The 20,395-nt window shown below is 36.7% G+C and overlaps 1 protein-coding gene across 3 annotated transcripts in view; it reads left to right on the plus strand.

The window, feature by feature from the left end:
- LOC131064657 (protein GRIP) overlaps positions 1-20,395 on the plus strand; it is a 289,846-nt gene that overhangs the window by 109,172 nt on the left and 160,279 nt on the right. For all 3 annotated transcript variants that reach the window (XM_059211056.1, XM_059211057.1, XM_059211058.1), the window contains 3 exons: positions 13,237-13,352; positions 13,492-13,659; positions 14,103-14,198. In XM_059211056.1, coding sequence (XP_059067039.1) covers positions 13,237-13,352; positions 13,492-13,659; positions 14,103-14,198 — 380 coding nt within the window. The remainder of the gene's footprint in view (positions 1-13,236; positions 13,353-13,491; positions 13,660-14,102; positions 14,199-20,395) is intronic.

The raw sequence follows: 20,395 nt of genomic DNA on the forward strand, positions 1-20,395 counted from the left end.
CTAATGTTATGAGGACAAGGATGCAAATGCAAATGTATGACAATGTCAAACTAAGACAAAACCTAAGGTTGAATTATGAAATGGTATTATTCTAATGCAAGAGGACACATGCAAATGGATGACCCTTATTGATATGCAAAGGAGTATGACCTAGGTGAAACCTAACCTTGGTAATTAACAATGAATTTGCAAAATGCAAACCTAGGATGAACCTAAATCTAAGTGACATGAATGTTGAGACAAGATTTTGAAAAATGTTTGACAACCATGTTTGAAGATGTTTTGAACTTTGTTGAATGAAATACTCTTGTGTTTAACCTTGTTTTGAATCAATTTGTCTTGTTTTTGAAATGAGATGCAATTCAACTTTTGACAAGCAAAGAAGACAAGATATTTCAACTTAGACTCAATACAATCATGCTCATTCACACATTTCTTATGGTAGGCAAGGACATTAGGTACTTGAGAGGTAGACTCGTTATGAGATTCAAGGAGAATACATAGATGCTTGACCCCACGGGCTCCCCTCCACGACACTCACTTCTCAGGGCAGCCAAGCATCAGTCCCCATGGAAATCTCCCCATGGCGAACTTAGTATCTCTTCCAAGTATCCGAACTTGTCCTTCTCAAGCAACTAGAAGGATTTTTGGCCTCTAAATACAAGGTGTTTAGTAAGGATTTCTATTAAGCGTTACTCCTTGGTGTCACGCAAGCGTGATTGAGACATTAAGCCCACCAAGATACCAAACAAATGTAGTCGCGCAAGCACGATTTAGACCGTTAGGTCCTACTTAGATGTTCATATGAGAAAGAGTTCAAGGGTCATCACTTCCCAAGTAACTGCAATTCCCACGTAACCCTTCCTTCAAAGCTTCGCCCATCAGGTATTTGTTTATAGTGAGTTAGAATGCCAAGGTATTCTAGCCATACTCACTTTGGGTCGTTCCCTTCTCACGATTGTCACATGCTTGCAAAAGCAAATGGTCGGGAAGGCAGGCCCTCTAAAGGTGACACACAATAAAAAACATGAGCATGGTATCGAAGATCTGGATTTCTGATCACCCTAAGAAGGATGAGAGCATACTCTCCTACTCCAATGTCAAACTCAACAATCAAAGCAAACATACATTCATTCCATCCTATTTAGAAATCATACTAGGTGCCTAAATATTAATTACAAACACAAAGTTTAGTTGTAGTCCAAGGCAACCTGCAAAACCCAATTCAGAAGTTTGATATGTTTAGTCTTTGACTATCAAACCTGCATAAAACGTGTTAGTAGTTTCATTCGTTGTCTTTGCCATGCGTATGCCAAGATGCTGCACAAAGAATTAGTACCATAAAACCAAAAAGCAGAAACAAAATGCAAAACAAATCAATTTGCAAGTAAAAACACTGCTTTTTTTACCTCTGTTTCTGGCCTTACACAGGCGCAAAATGCATGACAAAAGCGCAAAATGCATTACACAAGCGCAGAATGCATTGCACAGGCGCAGGATTGCCTACACAGGCGCAGGATGCATTACACAGGCGCAGGATTGCCTACACAGGCGCAAAAGTACTCACACAGGCGCAGGATGCATTACACAGGCGCAGGATTGCCTACACAGGCGCAGAAGTACTCACACAGGCGCAGGATGCATTACACAGGCGCAGGATTGCCTACACAGGCGCAGAATGTTTGACACAGGCGCAAATTGCTTGACACAGGTGCAGAAGTTCCCAAAAAACCCTGCATTACCCTGTTTCTTGGGTTTTTAACCTGCACATCAACTCAAAAGCACTCAAAAGCATAATTAGGGGGTTAGTTCACGTCGGGTTCACCAATTAATGTAGCATAGGAAATCAGAAATCATCACAAGAAATTCAATATTAATGATCATAGCTCAATCACAAAAGCTCAAATGCAATGATTAATCCTAATTACATCCAATAGAGATATGAAAGCAAAACATTCAAGATTAAAAACTAAGCAAACCAAATGCAGATCTGAATATCTCCTTCATGTGGCTCCATTGTTCTTCTTTCTTCTTCAAATAGCTTTGTTTGTGGATCTCACCTACAAGTGCATACAAATGAGATGAAAGCAAGTAGACAAGATAGAAGCGCAAGAATACTCGAAGCGTGATTGATTCGACAAAGTGATTAGATTGATAATGTGATTAGTCTTGATTGAAGAAATTCATTCAATTTATAGATAAATTGGAGAAAAGATCAAATTAGCATGAAGAGATTCAAATGGAAATTGCAAATCAAGAATGTCAATTATGACAAATTATGACAAATTTGCACTTTCTATGCAAAATTGATTGATTGATAATTCATGACAAAAATTATGACAACTTTCTATGTCAAAAATTGATTGATTGTCAATTATGACAAATTATGACAAATTGAAATGTCATTCCCTTGAAATTAGGAGAAAAATAGGAGGAAATTGAATTAGAAATTAGGAAAATTAGAAAATTGGAAAAAAGGAATTAGGAAATTAGAAAATTAGGAAATTAGGAACTAGAAGAAATTAGGTAAATCAATTAATAATTTGTCATTTATTAATTAATTCACAAAAAGAGGAATAATTAGTTAGCCAATTAAATTAAACATTTAATTGTGACACGAAGACCTAGGATAAATAAATAAATTATTTAACCTAGAGGGAGAAATGACAAACAGGGTTAAATGAATAAAATCATGAAACCCTAAAAGATGATTTAGAAATGCAAGGATGACAATTAGGTCTTGACAAAGGATAATTGACGTCGATTCGATTCGATCATGATTCTGACTGGATAAAAGACCAATGCTGACAAACGATTTGATTGATAAATGCGCCAATTGACGAGGAACAATGACTAATTGATCCAAATTGACATGATTGAAAAGGACAACGATTGATGACACATCGATCGCAAAATTGACAAGATTGGCCCTAGGAGATAAGAGATTGACAAGATCGACCAAAATCATGACTGAAGATTGCTATCGACAAGACCAAATTCGAAAGCGATAAAAATGAGGAATGCAGAAGAAGGACTCGATGCTCGCAAATGATAAAGACCAAGTGCGCAACATAGAAGAAATGTTAATGCGACGCAAAAATCCTAAAATAAGGCAATGCGCAAATGTTGAAGTATGACTCCGCAAGCGTTGACCATTTTTAGACGTCTACAGTTACAATCTGATAAACATATTCAGTTCGGAAAGCATAAATCAGATAATCTAATAGCATAGATGAATAAACCTTAACAGAATAAAGGAGATTAACGGGTTAGAGAAGTCTTATCTTGCAGAAGCTACTAATGCATTAACACTCCCTCTTAGCGTTGGAAGATAGATAAAGTAACCTGCATCACATTTCTCTTTCATAACCAGAATAATGTCAGTCTGCAAGAATATATATCATCTATACATATGATATGAAGTACCATCAGGACACAAGATACAAATATAAAACATCACTCTAAGTATGTGACATAGAGTATCACCTAACCATGTGATATAGAAGATTCATCATTTCATTATGACAAGATATCACCTGAACACGTGATATCAATATTGCCTAAACACGCAATACTACAGATAAACATACGAGGATGGTTAAATTCTCATCTTATCCAGGTTGTGATATGTGCACAAATATTTTATACAAATGTTTTAGCACAACACCATCATGGCACATCCATGACATACCAGAGATCCAACATGATAACTGGTTTAGAGAATCATAAGATCGTCACCTTATGATGTCTGCATACAAGTGTTCATTATCTATGAGATCGTCACCTCTTAGATATGAACACAGGGGGTGAAACCCAAAATGTCCCAACATGACAAAAGAAGTTTACACGTTAAACATCTTATTTACAAAGCAGATTACCTTTCTATCATACCTAAACTTTTTCTAAAGTGATCAATCTTCACTTTGGAAAGGGGTTTGGTCAGAATGTCTGCAGTTTGATCTCCTGTACAAAGATATTCTAATTAAATTACATTCTTGTCAACCATATCTCGTACATAGTGGTATGGGATCTCAATATGTTTGGACCTGTCATGGAATACTGGATTTACTGAAAGTTTTATGCAGCTTTGATTGTCACAATGAATAATAGTAGGTTTCATAGGTTCTCCAAACAATCCCACAAGCAACTTCCTAAGCCATACTGCCTCTCGGGCAGCCATAGAAGCTGCAATGTATTCGGCCTCGGTGGAACTTTGAGCTACAGAAGACTGCTTTCTGCTGATCCAAGATATCATGGCTGAACCTAAATTGAAACAACACCTTGAAGTGCTTTTTCTGTCAGTCACGTTGCTAGCCCAATCTGAATCTGTAAATCCATGTAGATCTATATCAACTTTCTCATATTTAAGACCAAGGTTTAGGGTACCTTGTAAGTGTCTCATAATATGTTTTACTACCGCCAGGTGTATCTCCTTAGGTTCACACATAAATTGACTTAGAGCATTAACAACATAACAGATATCTGGCCTTGTATTTAATAGATACATTAGGGACCTGTTGTGACGTTTTCACACATCGCCCCATTGCAAATGGGGACCCATGTTTTTTTGCTCGTTTTGTTCGTTTTCGCTTTGCTTTTTTAGGGTTTTGTTAGTTTGTTAGTTGTCTGGATTTAGGGTCAAGCCCTAGGGTTTTTATTTTTGTCTTTTCAGGCCAAAATCCAGTCAGTTTTGGGAGCTTTTTGAATTTCCTTTTCTAGAATGCAAATTTTGAATGCAATGAATTCGCCAGAATGGTCTAATTTTCAATTGGAATGTTGATGCAGAGCTTAAATTTGTCTAAGTGTTGAAGATGAAATGTGAATTTTTGTCCAATTGAATATTTTTGACCAAATTTTGACTTTTTGAATTTTGATCCTAGGCATTTCAAATGATTTGTTTTCGCCTTGTGAAGTGATAAAATGTGTAAAATCATGATATTTTGGCCTGTAGGAGCAAAATCGCTCCTGTCCCTCAGTGAAGGACGGGAGCTCGTTTTCAAATATTTTACTATTCCTGCAGGGTCAAGATGAATTACGAATTGGAAGTGATGGAGATAGGCGAGATCTTTCCATTGAATATAAATTGAAGATTTTCATGAACACAGAAATGCCTCCAGGGGAAAAATCGCTCCTGTCCCTCAGTGAAGGACCGGAGCTACAAATCCAATTTTGCTTTGTCCTTGCAAGATTTTAACGTCTTGACGATGTGAAAAGGTCCAAAGAGGTACATTTTATCAAATGAATATAACTTGAAGTGCTGTCGGGGAGATCACATGGATAACCAAGTCCGGCTTGAGCGAGGTCCTGATCCTGAAATTTGGCTAAGTCTGGAATGTCCTGACCCTGAAATTTGACTAAGTCTGGAAACTGAAAAAAACCTCCAAAAACTAGATTTTGCAATATAACTCCTGGAGGTCTGAAACCACTCTCAAACATCCTGAAAGTATATATGGAATATAACTTAAAGTATAAGTGCCTTCTATGTTTCTTCTTTCTTATACTTAAATGTTATATTCCATTAAAATTATCCTGATAAAGAGTGCGAAAAGTCAAATTTCGCTCGTGTCCTTCTCCAAGGGACCAAGGCGAATCGCTCGTGTCCCTCACCAAGGGTCCAGAGCGAAAATGCTTAGTTGAGCCATTCCTGACCTTGTTTGGACGAATCGAGACATCAAAGGCATGGTGAAGGACGAAATGAGCATGATAGAACATCCAGACTTGATCAAAAACAATGAAATGATGAAGTTCTTGCCTAGAGGGTCAATTTCGCTCCTGTCCCTCACTGAAGGACCAGAGCGATATCTACAGAATGGCATAAATTTCAAAGGACAAACAAGTTTCGAGCAACCAAGAGGGTCGAAAGGACATCATTTCACGTAATGAAGATGATTGCAAGTTGGTAAAAACAAGAACAAGCACATAATGATGAACTTCGCTCCTGTCCCTCAGGAAGGGACCAGAGCGATATTAGGTATATTGATCAACTCATGCAAGAATCACGTAAGGTCAAGATTTTGCAAGGTCTTAGAGGGTCCATGGAGTCTTTTGAAGGTGATACACGAAGATTTCAAACGTAAAATGATCATCAAGTTGAACATAGAGACCATATCGCTCCTGTCCCTCTCCAAGGGACAAGGGCGATGATCCCTTTAATGCGCTCAAAACTTCATGCGAGCAAATGGAACAAGCGCAAAAGGAACGAACAAGGGTGTTACTCACTTTACAATGAAAGATCGAAGTTAAAAGATGCAAGATGGACGTGGAAACAAGAAGATCGCTCCTGTCCTTTGGACAAGGACCAGGGCGATATCACCACAAAAGGACATTCAATCGCAAGGATAAGTCAATCAAGTTCGAAGATCCCAAGGAAAATGGCAAATTCAACGTAGAAATGAAGACCTTGGACGTAAAATATGCAAGGATCATGACCAAGGTAATGGATCGCTCCTGTCCCTCAGTCAAGGACTAGGGCGATGAGGTACGTATCCTTCATCTTCAAAATTTGGCGCTCAAACACATTTTTTTGAATTTATTTAAATGCTTGGAAAAAAAATCGATATTTAATTAAAAGCATTTAAATAGCGCATGGTATGTATTTATTAATTATTTTTGCCTTTGTAAAAAATCGAAATTTATTAATTAAAAATAAAGGCATTTAATAATTAATTATTAATTTAATAAAAATCAAAAGGGAGCGCTTGGTATTTATTTGTTTTTGAAGGTCGGCCTTTTAAGTTTATTTTAAATTTGCCTTATTAATTATCAAGTCGGCCTAAGGTGGTAATTGTGAGATGAGCGCTATAAAGGGAGGTGAGAATCATTATTTTCACATTATCATTTTTCATGCGATCTCAAAGGGAGAAGTGCGAAATTATCTTCAAGGTGCGGGTCTTGTCAAGGAAGGCGCAAACATCATCAAGGGAGTGCGAGTGTGTTTGAAGGAGCGAATTTCATTTCAAAACAAAAGAAGGCACTAGTTTTATCCAAGGCGAAACATCTATCCAAAGGTGGTGCGAACTTAATCTCACTTGAGCGAACTTGCCAAGGACATATCAAAGGTGGCGAAGTTGTCATTTTGAAGAAGAATCACGTTGATGACCATCTTACGTCAATTTTTGCCTAGGCAATTTTATTCATTTTGCATTTTAGAGTTAAGCTCTCAAGTAAGGTATGGCAAGATCTCTTGTTTTAATTTCGAATTTTGATCGTCATTGCCTTAATTTTGAAATTTTGAAATTTTGTTTTGCCTTAGCTCAGTCTTTTTTAGGAAATGATTAATAAAGGACGTATCATTGAGTTTCCTAATTTATGTTATGTATTGCAAAATCATGTTACTAATTTTGAAATGTTGTGTAGGCATCAAATGGAGGTCTCTTCAAGAAAAATCAAGCCGGATCAAGGACGGTCTTCGCCAGGACGATCAAGCCAGGACATGGACGACCTTCTTTGGACTAACATCATCAAGGGCAATCCAGCGTTCCAAGGCGAGGTACATCATCTTCCTACACATCAAGGACGCAAGGAGTTAGAACAAGGGCTCGTTGAAGAAGTAAAAAGTTCCAGATGAATTAATTAAAGCAAGCTTCTCAACAACATCAAGTTGAATATCTACCAAGTTACAAGTGTCAAATGAGGTGGCATCCTAGTCATCATTTCTCCAATCAGTGAAGTCCATCTCAGCATGTCCAGATTCAATGTACTTAACTCATGGAAGGTGGCACAAACTCCGATGTACCTACCCCGGCTATCCATTGGTCGATTTTTCTAAAAGGGACATGTGTCCAAGCAATACAATTATTTCATTGGTCAAGCATTAAATGTTATGTAATGGTTGTAACAAACCCTAATTAGGGTTTTTCATTGTTGAATCTTGGCCATTGATCTTGAATTGATCTAAGCCATCAAATTGTATTGTGGGCACTATATAAGCCCAAACATTTCATTTGTAAAGGCTAATAATTAGCAATAAGTTAGAGAGAGAGTTGTAAATAGTTGGAGGAGTTAGAATATAGTTGATAGAATAAGTAGTTAGAGTAGAATAGGAGGACAAGGCAAGAAATTGTTGCCATTGATTGTAAACAAACTCCATTTTCATTGAAGTAATGGTGAAATATGTCGTTTTCTTGCAATTTGCATGGTTTCTTGTTGAGTTTTCAATCTTAGATGGTAAATGATTAGATGAATGGAGGAAATGTGATTAATTGATGATGGAATTCGTATATCCATACTACTAGCAGTTTGTTGATTGCAGACTTGCCTTGTGTAGTCAACTGGAATCGTTCAGCTCAAGCTCAATTTCAATTTGTCGCTTCTTCATTGATATGCATCAACTTGGATGGTATCTATGCCTGCGGTGATGATTTGAACATCATAAAGCTTCCATAGAAGATCGCACTAGTCTTGTGTAGATGTTCCATTGATGTCAAAACAAGATCTAGTTAGAGTTTCATCAAAAATCAATCATTGCTCCTACATTCTTAGTATTAGGATTAGATCCTCTCTTCGCCCTTATCCTTTTTCCATTTTTTTAATCTAAGTTAGTAAGAGCCTGTGTCCAGCAAAGCAGATCGGAAGTTCAATGTAAGTCCCCTTGTGATTCCAGCAAATCACATCATACCACTGGAGCTTGTCCACACGTGGAGACCCCACTAAAAGAACCTTGGAGTCTACCTAACTGATCCTTTACGCGAATCTTCAGCAGTTAGAGACTATTTTCTCAAGAGAGGATAAGATGCCTATTGGTATTTTATTCTGTGTATGATGGTGTACAAAATACACGTCAACAGGACCCAATCATCTGCCTGTACTGAGTAGGATCAGTGGACTATGATTCTGCTGCTGCTTCTTTAAGTTTATGTAAGTTGGTTTCCATAGGAGAGGTCATGGGCCTACAATTTAGCATTTCGAATCTCGTCAAAATGTCCAAGATGTACTTTCCTTGGTTTAGTACAATATTATTGGAATTCTGCCATACTTCTAACCCTAGGAAGTAATGAATAGTCCCAAGTCCATCATATCAAATTCTGTGGATAGATCTTTCTTGCATTGATCTATAAGGTGATCATCTCCTGTGATTAATAGGTCATCAACATATAAAATCAATATTAGCATATCACCTTTATTTCTTTTGTAGTAGAGATTAGGATGTGCATCATTTTTAGTGAAACCTAGTTTTGAGAGATAGGTGTTAATTCTTTCATACCAGGCCTTGGGAGCCTATTTGAGCCCATAGAGAGCTTTCTTAAGTCTACATGCATGAGACTCTGCATTATGAATTTCAAACCCTTCAGGTTGCTCTAGGTAGACTTATTTTGAGATCTCACCATTTAAAAATGCTGTCTTAACATCCATCTGGTGTACCTTCCATCCCTTTGCTGTTGCAATGGCTAGTACAACTCTTACCGATGTATATCTGGCAACAGGTGCAAATGTTTCTTCATAATCTATTCTTTCCCTTTGTGAGAACCCGCTAGCTACAAATCTGGCCTTGTGTTTTTCAATACTGCCATCTGCAGCATGTTTGATCTTGAAAAACTATTTAGATGAAACAACAGATTTCTTAGTGTGCCTAGGAACAATCTCCCAAACATCATTCTTCCTAATGGATTGATACTCTTCAGACATGGCATCCTTCCATGATGTTCAAGTGCATCTGATACATTGTTTGGTTCAACTTTAGAGAGATCATTCATAAGGGCAACATAGCTAGTGAATTTATTAGGCCTTTTACTTTTCCTGAAGGTTCCTGAAGGAGCAGCAAAGTTCGGAGCTTCTGTTACAGTCTTGGTGGGCCATAGTGGTCTTTTCTTGAGTTTTTCTCTAGGTGGGTTTTGAGTTTCACCTATAGTCTCCTCAGGATTCTCCCTCTGAAGCTCAGGAGTAGGATCTTCTTCTATGTTAGGAGTAGGGATATAGATTTCAGGTTCTATTGTACTTTGGGCTCTTTTGAAGGCTAAGTCTTTTTCAAAGATTACATCCCTACTAAGTTCAATATTTCTTTGACCTTGTATATAAATTCTATAGGTCTTGGATGTTTCACTATATCCTACAAGTATTCCCCTTTTTCCAGAAGGTTCTAGTTTTAGTCTTTTCTCTTTAGGTACATGTATATAGATAGGGCACCCAAATATCCTAAGGTGGATGATATCTGGCTTTATTTTGGTGAAGACTTCCTTAGGAGTTTTATCTTCAAGGTGGGAGTGAGGACATCTGTTTTGTATATATACCACAGTGCTAGTTGCTTCTGCCCAAAGTTTGATATTTAGATTTTGATCAAGGATCATGGCTTTGGCAGCTTCTACAATAGTCCTATTTTTCCTTTCAGCTACCCCATTTTGTTGAGGATTATAAGGTATTGTTAACTCCCTCTTAATCCCTGAATTTTTACAAAAATCTTTAAATAATTCTGAAGTATATTCCCCCCCATTGTCAGTTCTTAGGGTTTTAATTTTATTTCCCGAGTAGTTTTCCGTTAGTGATTTGAATTCTTTAAACCTATTGAGGATCTCTTCTGATTCTTTACATTTCAGAAAGTAGATCCAAGTTTTCCTAGAGTAGTCATCAACAAATATTACATAATACAAAAATCCCCCTAGAGAGGGTTTGGACATAGGTCCACATACATCAGAATGAACTAATTCTAATATTTTGCTTGTCTTCCTAGTACTATTTTGGAAGCCACCCTTGGTATTTTTACCTAGGGCACATCCCTTGTGCACCTCTGAATGATATTGCTTCAACTTAGGTAGACCTGTGACAAGATTTCCCATAGATGATAAAGCCCTATAATTCAGGTGGCCTAGTCTTCTATGCCACACCTCATTTGCATTTGTGGCTTCATGAATTAAGGCTAAGTTGGGCTCTGTGCATAGCTCATACAAATAGCCTTGTCTTTGCCCAATGACTTTAGCTTTCTTGATGGTAGAATTTCTCGGCCAAGCCAACACCTTGTTTTCCATGAAGGTCACTCTGTATCCATTATCCTCTAGTGCTGATATGGAGACTAGATTTCTTTTGATGCCGGGGACATATAGTACTCCTTCAAGTTGCAATGACATGCCTGTCTTTAATTTGATGATGCAGGTTCTAATTCCTCTGACTGGATGTGAGGAATCATCTCCGATGGTCACTTCCTCATATTGCATGAAGTAGGAGTTGATTGTCTCCCCTTTGTTTATCGTGATATGATTTATCTCTCGTTTCAATGCCAGAATACGACTTGCATTTGATATCTCAAATGTCCTTTCAAGTGCTTTGAACATTTTGTAAACTGTCTCTTGTTTCTTTATGATGGGCATTATGTTGTTTCTTACCCAATCAACTATTATTTTAATAGCCTTTTCATTTGCCTCAATCCATGCTGTTTTGTCGGGTTCATTCTCGGGTGCTGCACTTTCAGTTTGAACATATGAATCAACTTTGTTTTCTCTGAAAATCATTTTGATTCTAAACTTCCAAGATGAGAAATCATCGCTACCTCCGAGTCTATCTTCGAATCTAATAGCGCTGGCCATTTTGGAAATGTGATGTAATATATAATTTTGTTCTTGAATTATTCAGAAATTGAATAGCCTCAGATTCGATTAGCCTCGCTCTTATACCATGTAAAGTTTTATTCAATTGCAATAAAAGAACAAATTATATATGTGAGAATTTTATATGATTATATTGTCTGATAATCTGATTGTTTTGTTGCAGGCTGAATGAGAGAGATCATTAATATTTTATATGTCTTCTCCAAATGATTCATGTCGGGCTTTATATGTTTTAGAATACCGGTCAATAAATGTCTTGACTTTAGACATGACCGATTAAGGCACCTATTGATCGGTGTCTTTCCATATTGCACATCCCAATTTCGGTTATGTTTGGTAACTAACATTTAATTACTTAAACACTCGATTGAAACGGTGTTAGTTATGATGCTTTGTTAATGGCCTGATTATAAATGTTTATCGGTATGAACTAAACCCGATAACAAATAGCATTACATATGCTATCGGGTTAATACCCCGATAGCATATTAATGCCGATTCATAAATGAATCGTCATTAATATGCTATCGGGTTATTAGCCCGATAGCATTTAGATCGACGCTTAACAACCCGATAGCATTTAGATCGACGCTTAACTATGTTAAGCTTGTCGTCGATCTAATCCATCTTTATCCAATGCCAATATCATAATCATGATCAATGTTACAATCTGATAAACATATTCAGTTCTGAAAGCATAAATCAGATAATCTAATAGCATAGATGAATAAACCATAACAGAATAAAGGAAATTAACGGGTTAGAGAAGTCTTATCTTGCAGAAGCTACTAATGCATTAACATGAGGGTCTAATTCTTCATTGTGAACTTGACCACCTTTTAAAAACATCTTAAGTTACTAGGATGGGGGGGAACTTTTCACTATTCCTCTTATGTTTCTCTGTTACTATTCACTTTTTACTATTCCCTTAAGGCCAACTTTAATATTTCAATTTTAATCATGGATTCAACCTTAGAACTCCAATCTGAAAGGCCCGTAAAGCTCTCTGCTGAGCTCCACAACCCCCAGTTGGGTTCCCAAACCACACTGCTGACCTACGAGACCCTAATAGTAGGCCAACCTCCGCTAAAGTTTGAGATGCCTAAGGAAGGGACATTACAGCTAGTGCTACTCATTGTACTGATGTAATCATGTTTATGATATTTTCGATATAATAGAAATCTCCAATTTGACAATTTCATTTGTCAAATTTTATTTAGCATTCAAGAAATCTTCGTATTCAGTATTTGCAATTTTGCTATTTTATAATTTTACTAATTTGTCATAGTTTCATTTGAAATGTAAGTCTTATACATCTTTTCACAACTAGTTGGCCACTCTCCTCCCCAAACTTAGGTCCTTTGTCCACCCATCCCTGAAACCTGATCCCGTGTCCCAAACAGCCGTGGAACATTGAAAAAAAATATGAATTATCTTTCATTTGCAACATGACTAATTCTTTCAAAATTTGAAGAACTTTTTCTGTGCAGATATAAAATTTCATTTCATTTTCAGTTTTAAAATTTCAAAGATAATGAACTGCTCATTATCAGATATTAATATTATGAACACAAGGTTTTTGATTTATTTTTTTGATTTTGTATCTTTAAATAATTCCTTTGTGTTCAAGAAAATTATGTATGCAAGGTATGTCTTGGAATGTGACATAATTTGATTATTTACTTACCTTGATCTTTGGCAGATCACAAAAATATGGAAAACCAAATAAAGGAGCGTGATGAAAAATTTGCAGAACTTGATTTGAAGTTTGGGCGTTTGCAAAAAAGAGCAAAGCAGAGGATACAAGAACTTCAAAAGGTAAAAAGCTTGTATTCAGATGGTTTTGTGCATTTGGATTGTTAAAATGTATTTGCATAGTTTTCTCTTTTTATTACCATTTGTGCTCTAGGAGTTTTTTTCTCCTATCTTTGTGTGACTGGCTATGTTATTTATTCAGGAAAAAGACGATATTGAGGCTCAGCTGTCCATTGCAAGGGATAAAGCTTCACAAGCTATGATACAGCAATCTGAAATAAAACAAGAACTTGAACGGGTTCGACATGAAACAGGTGAAGCTCTGCGGTCCATAGATGGAGAGAAGCAGCGACTACACATTGCTAATAGTAGGAAAGTGTTTTCTACCTTTCCATTTTACTATTTCAAATCTTAATAAATATTTAAAGCATATTTATTTTTTCTTTAACTCATCACATTTTCTTTTTAGGAACGTGTAGTGGTTATGTTTACGATTGTTGAGGATGTAAGTAATGGTTGAATTCTGAAACTTTGTTAGCAGAGTAACATAAAAATGCTGTTTCTAAAATCTGTTAACCTAATTATTCTTTCTCTAAGAAAATGATCAACTAAACAATGCAAATTAAAACCACAAAAAAATGATTCTAATTTACATGAAAAATGCATGGAACAAGATGATACTGTAGTGTGTTTCTTATACATATATCTGATTTTCATTAAATATTTCACACTATAAATTAAAATAACCTATTGTTGTATTGGAAACATACTTATGTCACGAGTTCTGAGTGACTTGAGACAATTCTTCTTTACAGGCAAAAAGAAATCATAGATGATTTGCATCGTGCATTGGAATCTAAGGAGCATACTTTAGAAGAATTGAAGCACTCTCTCTCTGAGAAAGATCAGGTTTTGACTCGGTTTTAAAAAGTTCAAATACAGGGATAGAAAGTAATGATTGAATAAAGAAATGACTATGATGAGTATTTGCTCTCGTGCAGCATTTTTGTTATCGTCAGTTTATATTTAATTTTTTGTCTCTGAAGTATTTAGATGTTTCAGAAAATAGTACCATTGTAAAGTAAAGATCAAAATAGAATTGAAGTGCGGGAGAATTGTGGTGATTTTCTTGTTCACAATGGAAGTAAAGCAGCAGCAAAAGTGGCTTCTAATTATGGTAGAATGCATTGCATTTTCTATTTGTTTAGCCGTTTGTTGGTCTGCTTTTGAAATTTCCTTATTTCATATCACCAAGGTATGAAAATAAATAAATAAAAATAAAGAAAGCATTTTATTGTTTAAAAATCTTAAAATGATATAAATAAATAAATAAAGAGAGAACGATAGAAAGAAGGCGGTATATTATATCAATGTCCACAAAGGACCAAAATAAGGCAAATGCAATTTATATCAATATCCAAGTACATTATATTTCTAAAAGTAACTATGTGCAAAGCACTAAACAAGCATAAACAAAACAATGTATAAGCCTAAAATAAATTGAACCAATTTGCAGCAATCAATTTTTATTATAACATTCCTTAAACCACTGGCTAAAAGCTACTGTGAATGAAACAAAGAAACACCTGCTAAAATACATAAGAAGAAATAAGTTGCATTAATTTCTTGTGAGTTGCAAATGAAATTTTTTAGGGTAAGCAGAACCAATGGAATCAACCCAGTGCAGGAAAACGTAAACTGTATATGCAAGTAGAAAGTACAAACAGCCATTTGAAGAGAAGCTCTCTTGAGTAAACAAGGAGCCGATTAAAATCCAAAGCTCAGTATAGAACTCCTCATAACATCTGATGGCATGGCTGAGGATTAGTTGGACAACTACCAGCCACACAACTGGGTTACAGTGCATAATATTGAGACTGAGATTCACATGGGGTCTCGGTAGGCATGTTTTCAACTTGTACTCAGACTAGGTGAAAAATTAGAAAAATATGGAAATGCCATCAAATAAGTTTTTAAAATAATCAACAGAAATTCCCTGAAAATTGACCAGAAGCACCAAAGAAGAGCTCTGCATTCAGCTTTTAGGTATTTTTTTGTCTTTTTGCTGAGTGGTGATTTTCTATGTTCCACGATGTTTCAGGAATGGGGATGGGGGAGGATGACAGCACATACATACATACATATCTCCTTGATTTGTGAGTTGTCATTCTCAAATCTGGTTGCTGGAACAAGTGTTCGCTGTTGTTAACCCCGTATTTGATTTTGCCCAATTTTAAACTTTAGTGTTGAAATTGGCAATGGTCATCATGCTGAAGCCGTTATGATAATTCATTTGATTCAAGTATGTTTAATCACCCTCAACTGTCAAGTTGTGAGTCAAATTGAATATAGTAATCTATTTATGTTGCAAAAAGTTAGTGCCGCATGTTTCCCTGCATAGTTTGATCCTGTCAATCCAAAACAATTAAATCTCAAGGTCTATTAGAGCTAGAAGAAAATTGTTTTATAGAGAGCATTCCTGACTTCGTCAAGTGTATTTAGGCAAATTTCCAAGGCGAAATACCTTCCCTTTTGGGAGACTTCAATTTTTCAAATTCTCGACAGTTTGTTTACGAAAACTATTAAGACGGATGTTTTTGAATGGCTGGAGAAAAATAGATTAGCAAGGAAGTTTGTAAAGTTATTAGAAGCAACTTGGCAATTTTTAAGTTAAAAGATGCTCTCAGTCAAAAGCTATAGAATTTATAATTTTTGGCATTGATCAACCAAAGTTGTTAAAAAGGAGTTTTAAGGTTTTATTTTGTTTCTAAATTCTAAATGAATTTCAGAGAAAATACTCTTTTTCAAAACCTACTTCAATTACCAACAATGACTCCATCACCACTTTCATCTGTTTATAAAACCTCTTCAAATGCCAAAATATATTGAGTTGAAACTTTAAGAGGATTATTACACTCTTGAATCTCTCCAATACATTTGGTTCTATATTAAAGTTTTGGAGTTTTTTTGGTGGTTTTATAATGATTGTTGAAACCTAAGTCATAGGATATGGCGATTTTCATGGATGAGGTTCGAATTTAATCGAATTTCAAACTTCTATAAAAAAAATCGAATTTAATCGAGTTTCCTCTATAAAGCACTGCTATCCGCCTCTAAGCACAACTCAGCTGGTCGTGGGTATTCTTTGTATATGCTTTGTATCTATTGGGTCATGGGTGTCTGCAACTGCTGGGTCGCCCTCAGATTTTCTCCAACAAGGGTCGCTATTCTGATAATTTATTAGAAGTATATGTATATTTAAAAATAAATAAAATTACTTGAGTGAATTTTATCCGAATTTTTTTTCGAATTTTTCCCTTGTCGAATTTCATCCGAATTTCATGGCTGTCGAATTCGAATTTGAATTCGAACCTTGTGACTTAGGTTGAAATTCAATGTGGTTCTTAAAACCTTAAAAATCTTTGATGTCCCTTTTAAAAAAAAGAAGAAATGAGTTTAGTTTGTGTTGAGCATTGGAAGTTTTAAAGTGTTTTAAAACCAATGTCAGCCATCGATGAGGTTGTCACAACCTGGTTGGAGCCCAACATACATATTATAAACTCACAATAGAAAGTACTTTTTCGAAGGAATTCTTTTAAAAAGATCTTTGGTGCTTTCATACACATGGGAGACTAGTTTTTGGGAGGGAACGAGGTTTCAGAATCCCTTTTTTCTGTTGGCAGCAAAGCACGCAATCATATACATGGCATGACCATTTTATTACCTTGGATGAAATGTTACAACCACAACCGCGTACAAATTTTGAAAGGAGATTACACAGTCAAGTGAGTTGTTCAATGTGTAAGATAAAATTCAAACAAAAGACATCTAGGAAAGAAATGTTACAACCACAACTATATGGTGGAAGCAAGAAAATGAAATGATTAGCAAAGCAGAAATAAGCACGAGCTGTTTGACAGAATGCCTCAAAGTAATTTGATTTAATGAAATACAATGATCCCAAGATATGCATGAATTGGATTTGTTGGAAAAGCCTCACCTTAGTGATCACCCAGAACCCTAACAGTAAGGGTCTCCTGCTTGAAGTTGGATTTTGGATAGTTGAAAAGAAAGTTTAGACTGAACACTTAGTCCATAGGCAAACTAAGCAAAGAACGACTATTGCATTTGGTTATAGCTAAAGTGACAATCCATTTTAAGGGCTTGATCTTTTCTTGGAAGAACCAAATAATAGTAATGCTTGCAAATGATTGAGCTGATAATGCTAGCTAGTAAATTTTTTATGGGGAACCTGCTCGATGAATCCTCAGTTGAAATGGGCAATAACATCAATGTGGCATGCATAGAAGCGATGAGAATGAATGCATTGAAAGGGATGATGATGATAACACACACAATAGGAATGAAAGCCATATGCAACAACTCCAAGAGCATTGGTGACTGAAATCTATTTAAAGGATTTGTAGAAATAGATAGGGACGTGGACATAGGTGACATCTAGTCAAGACAGTAGTGTAAAATATACATTGAATGATGTTCCAAAAAGAATGATTTTGGCTCATGTTTTGAGTGGAACAAAGGCCACAATGGCATCACAACCAATTGGTATTGAGAATCTTGTTAGTGCAAAAGCCTCAAATTGGCTAATAGAATACAAAGCTTTTTCTAGATGCCCAAAGTGGTTTGGAAGAATATGGCAAATCACTTTATGTCATTGAAGTAATTAGTGAGATCTTGAATGTGGGGCAGGTGACTTTTCAACTACAACCTATGCTCAAGCATTACATCACAAATTTTGACAAAAATGATCTCAATATACAAGACATCATAGTGAAATTCAGATTGGAGTATGAGTTTGCAAATCTAGCTTGGTACCCTTCTCACCACAAAGTTGTTTACAAAGTGGATGACAAGGTGTGTATCAATTATTATCGTGATGGAGAATGGTTTCATTGGATTTTAGCCTCAATCAATAGCTATTTTGGCCACAACCAAGGTTATAGAGGAGGTTACAGAAGCAACAAGTAATTGTGAGGGAAAGTGAATTATATCAGCAATTCAAGTTTCTACCATTCTAAGGATAGGGACATGATTCAAGAACAATAATCTACTATTTATTGGATAACCAATGATTAGGTACCAGAACAAAATGCAATTTGCTGGTTCATGTCTTCTAGTTCAAAGAATGGAGTATTTACATCATGTCTATGGGACATTCAAATCAAAGGCTTACTATTCCATCAATTAGGAATTAGTATTAGTGTCTGTTGTCACAAAAGTTTGCACTCTTGTTGAACACTAATGTCCAACAACCTTGTGAAACATGGAAACAACCTCCAAGTGTGGGACTTGACAAGTGAGGTTGAGTCTCCGGAGAAGGTCGGCTTCCTTTCCAGTTAGGGTGCAATATTGGACCAACCTACTCCTAAACCTATTCTAACCACTTGCAGAGGAAAAGGGAGAAAGAGATGTAGAATGTAAAAGGAGGTGATGCACCAAGATCAAAGTTGGTCTTCCACTGCCAATAACTACACAAGACATCAATAAGAATCCTCAAAAAAATACACAAATTTCTACCTTCATCAGTTCCCAAAGACACACATGAAGATTAGAACTCATAACAATGTTGGAAGGAAAAGATAGATTCATAAAGCAACATTTATGAGATATTCATTACACGCTAGCTCATTTCTTCGCCTTGGCAAGTGTCTGGGAGAGGTACACGTCAGGGCGGTTGGGGGAATTACTCGAGACTCAGCCAATTCTTTTTCTATCTCAACGAGTGTCCATGTTCTTTGACCGACAGGGTGTCCTTTTATCGCGGTAGTGCAAGGATCTCAGGTAGAAGTTGTTGTTTGCTTGCGGGCCTATGGTGTCCTTTTACCATGGTACCGTAGGAATCTCGGCAGAAAGGTTTTCGCCTGTGGGCCTGCAGTGTCCTTTTACCATAGTACCGTAGGGATCTCGGGCGAAAGTTGTTGGTCGCTTGCAGGCCTACGGTGTCCTTTTACAGCGGTACTTCAGTGATCTCGACTGGAAGTTGTTCGCCTGCGGGCCTGTGGTGTCCTTTTCCTACGGTCTTGTAGGTGTCTTGGTCGAGGTTGTTTCCTGTTTGCGGGGTTGCAAGGGTGACTTAAGGCTTATGGTGGGTCCTCTTCTGGTCTCGACCGTCTGTTTCCCGATGTAGATGTAGATCAACGACGATGTTTTAATTGCTTGATACGTGGACTTTTCCAATGCATCTCGGTCGTCCATTTTTGCGTGATAGCATGATCCGAGGGCACATATTCAAATTTAAATTGAACGTTTGGTTTCAAACAGGGGCTCAGGGTAGTTGCCGACTTAGTGGTCAATAATGAGTTTTTGACTCCGTTGGCAGGTTGGATCCAATCTGATTGCACTCCAACCACTTCCGGCCGATGCACACAACGATTGCCATCACTCTTTCTAGGCCTCTGCAGACGTTTCTCAAGTTTGCCCATGATCATTTATTGCGCGCAGTTAACATTCTAGTCTGACATAGAGTGTTTTGATGCCATTCCAATGGTAGGGTCGTCTGGATTTTAGGGATTTCATGCCCTTTTCAATTGCAACGATGATTTTTCTCATCCTAGGGATCTGCTCCAACACGCAACAATCAGATCTTCCGTTTGATTCTTATTCTTACTTTGACTGTAACCTAATCCTAGTCGATTAGGGTTTTTGAGTCCAATGCTCAATCAGAGTTATGTTGAGCTATAAAGGCAAATTTTTAACATATTTTCAAAGTTCTTCTCCCTTCAATTTTCTTGTAGAATTCTTATCTTTTGTATCTGTAATTTTTGCCTTACCTTTACATCAGTAAAATCTTCTGTTTTACCTCCTTACCTGATTCAAATTCCTTGTGCAAATTATCTTGCCTTGTGTTTGAATATGTTCTTTCTTTGTTTCCAAATGATATGATTGTATTAATTTCATAACTGCGCGAAAATCGTGACCATTGATCATAGGGAACTTGCATGACAAAAGGGAAAAGGGCTTGGACCATGACGACTGGCTGGCTAACGAGCGGGGCCGGTAACAGAATGCTTGGAGACCCTCCAGCTGGTGGCGCTTAAGTGAGATGACCTGCAATAGCAAGTCAACTGAAAAATAGAATAAGGCCA

Source organism: Cryptomeria japonica, chromosome 9 (genome assembly GCF_030272615.1).
Source record: "Cryptomeria japonica chromosome 9, Sugi_1.0, whole genome shotgun sequence".
Taxonomy (NCBI): Eukaryota; Viridiplantae; Streptophyta; class Pinopsida; order Cupressales; family Cupressaceae; genus Cryptomeria; species Cryptomeria japonica.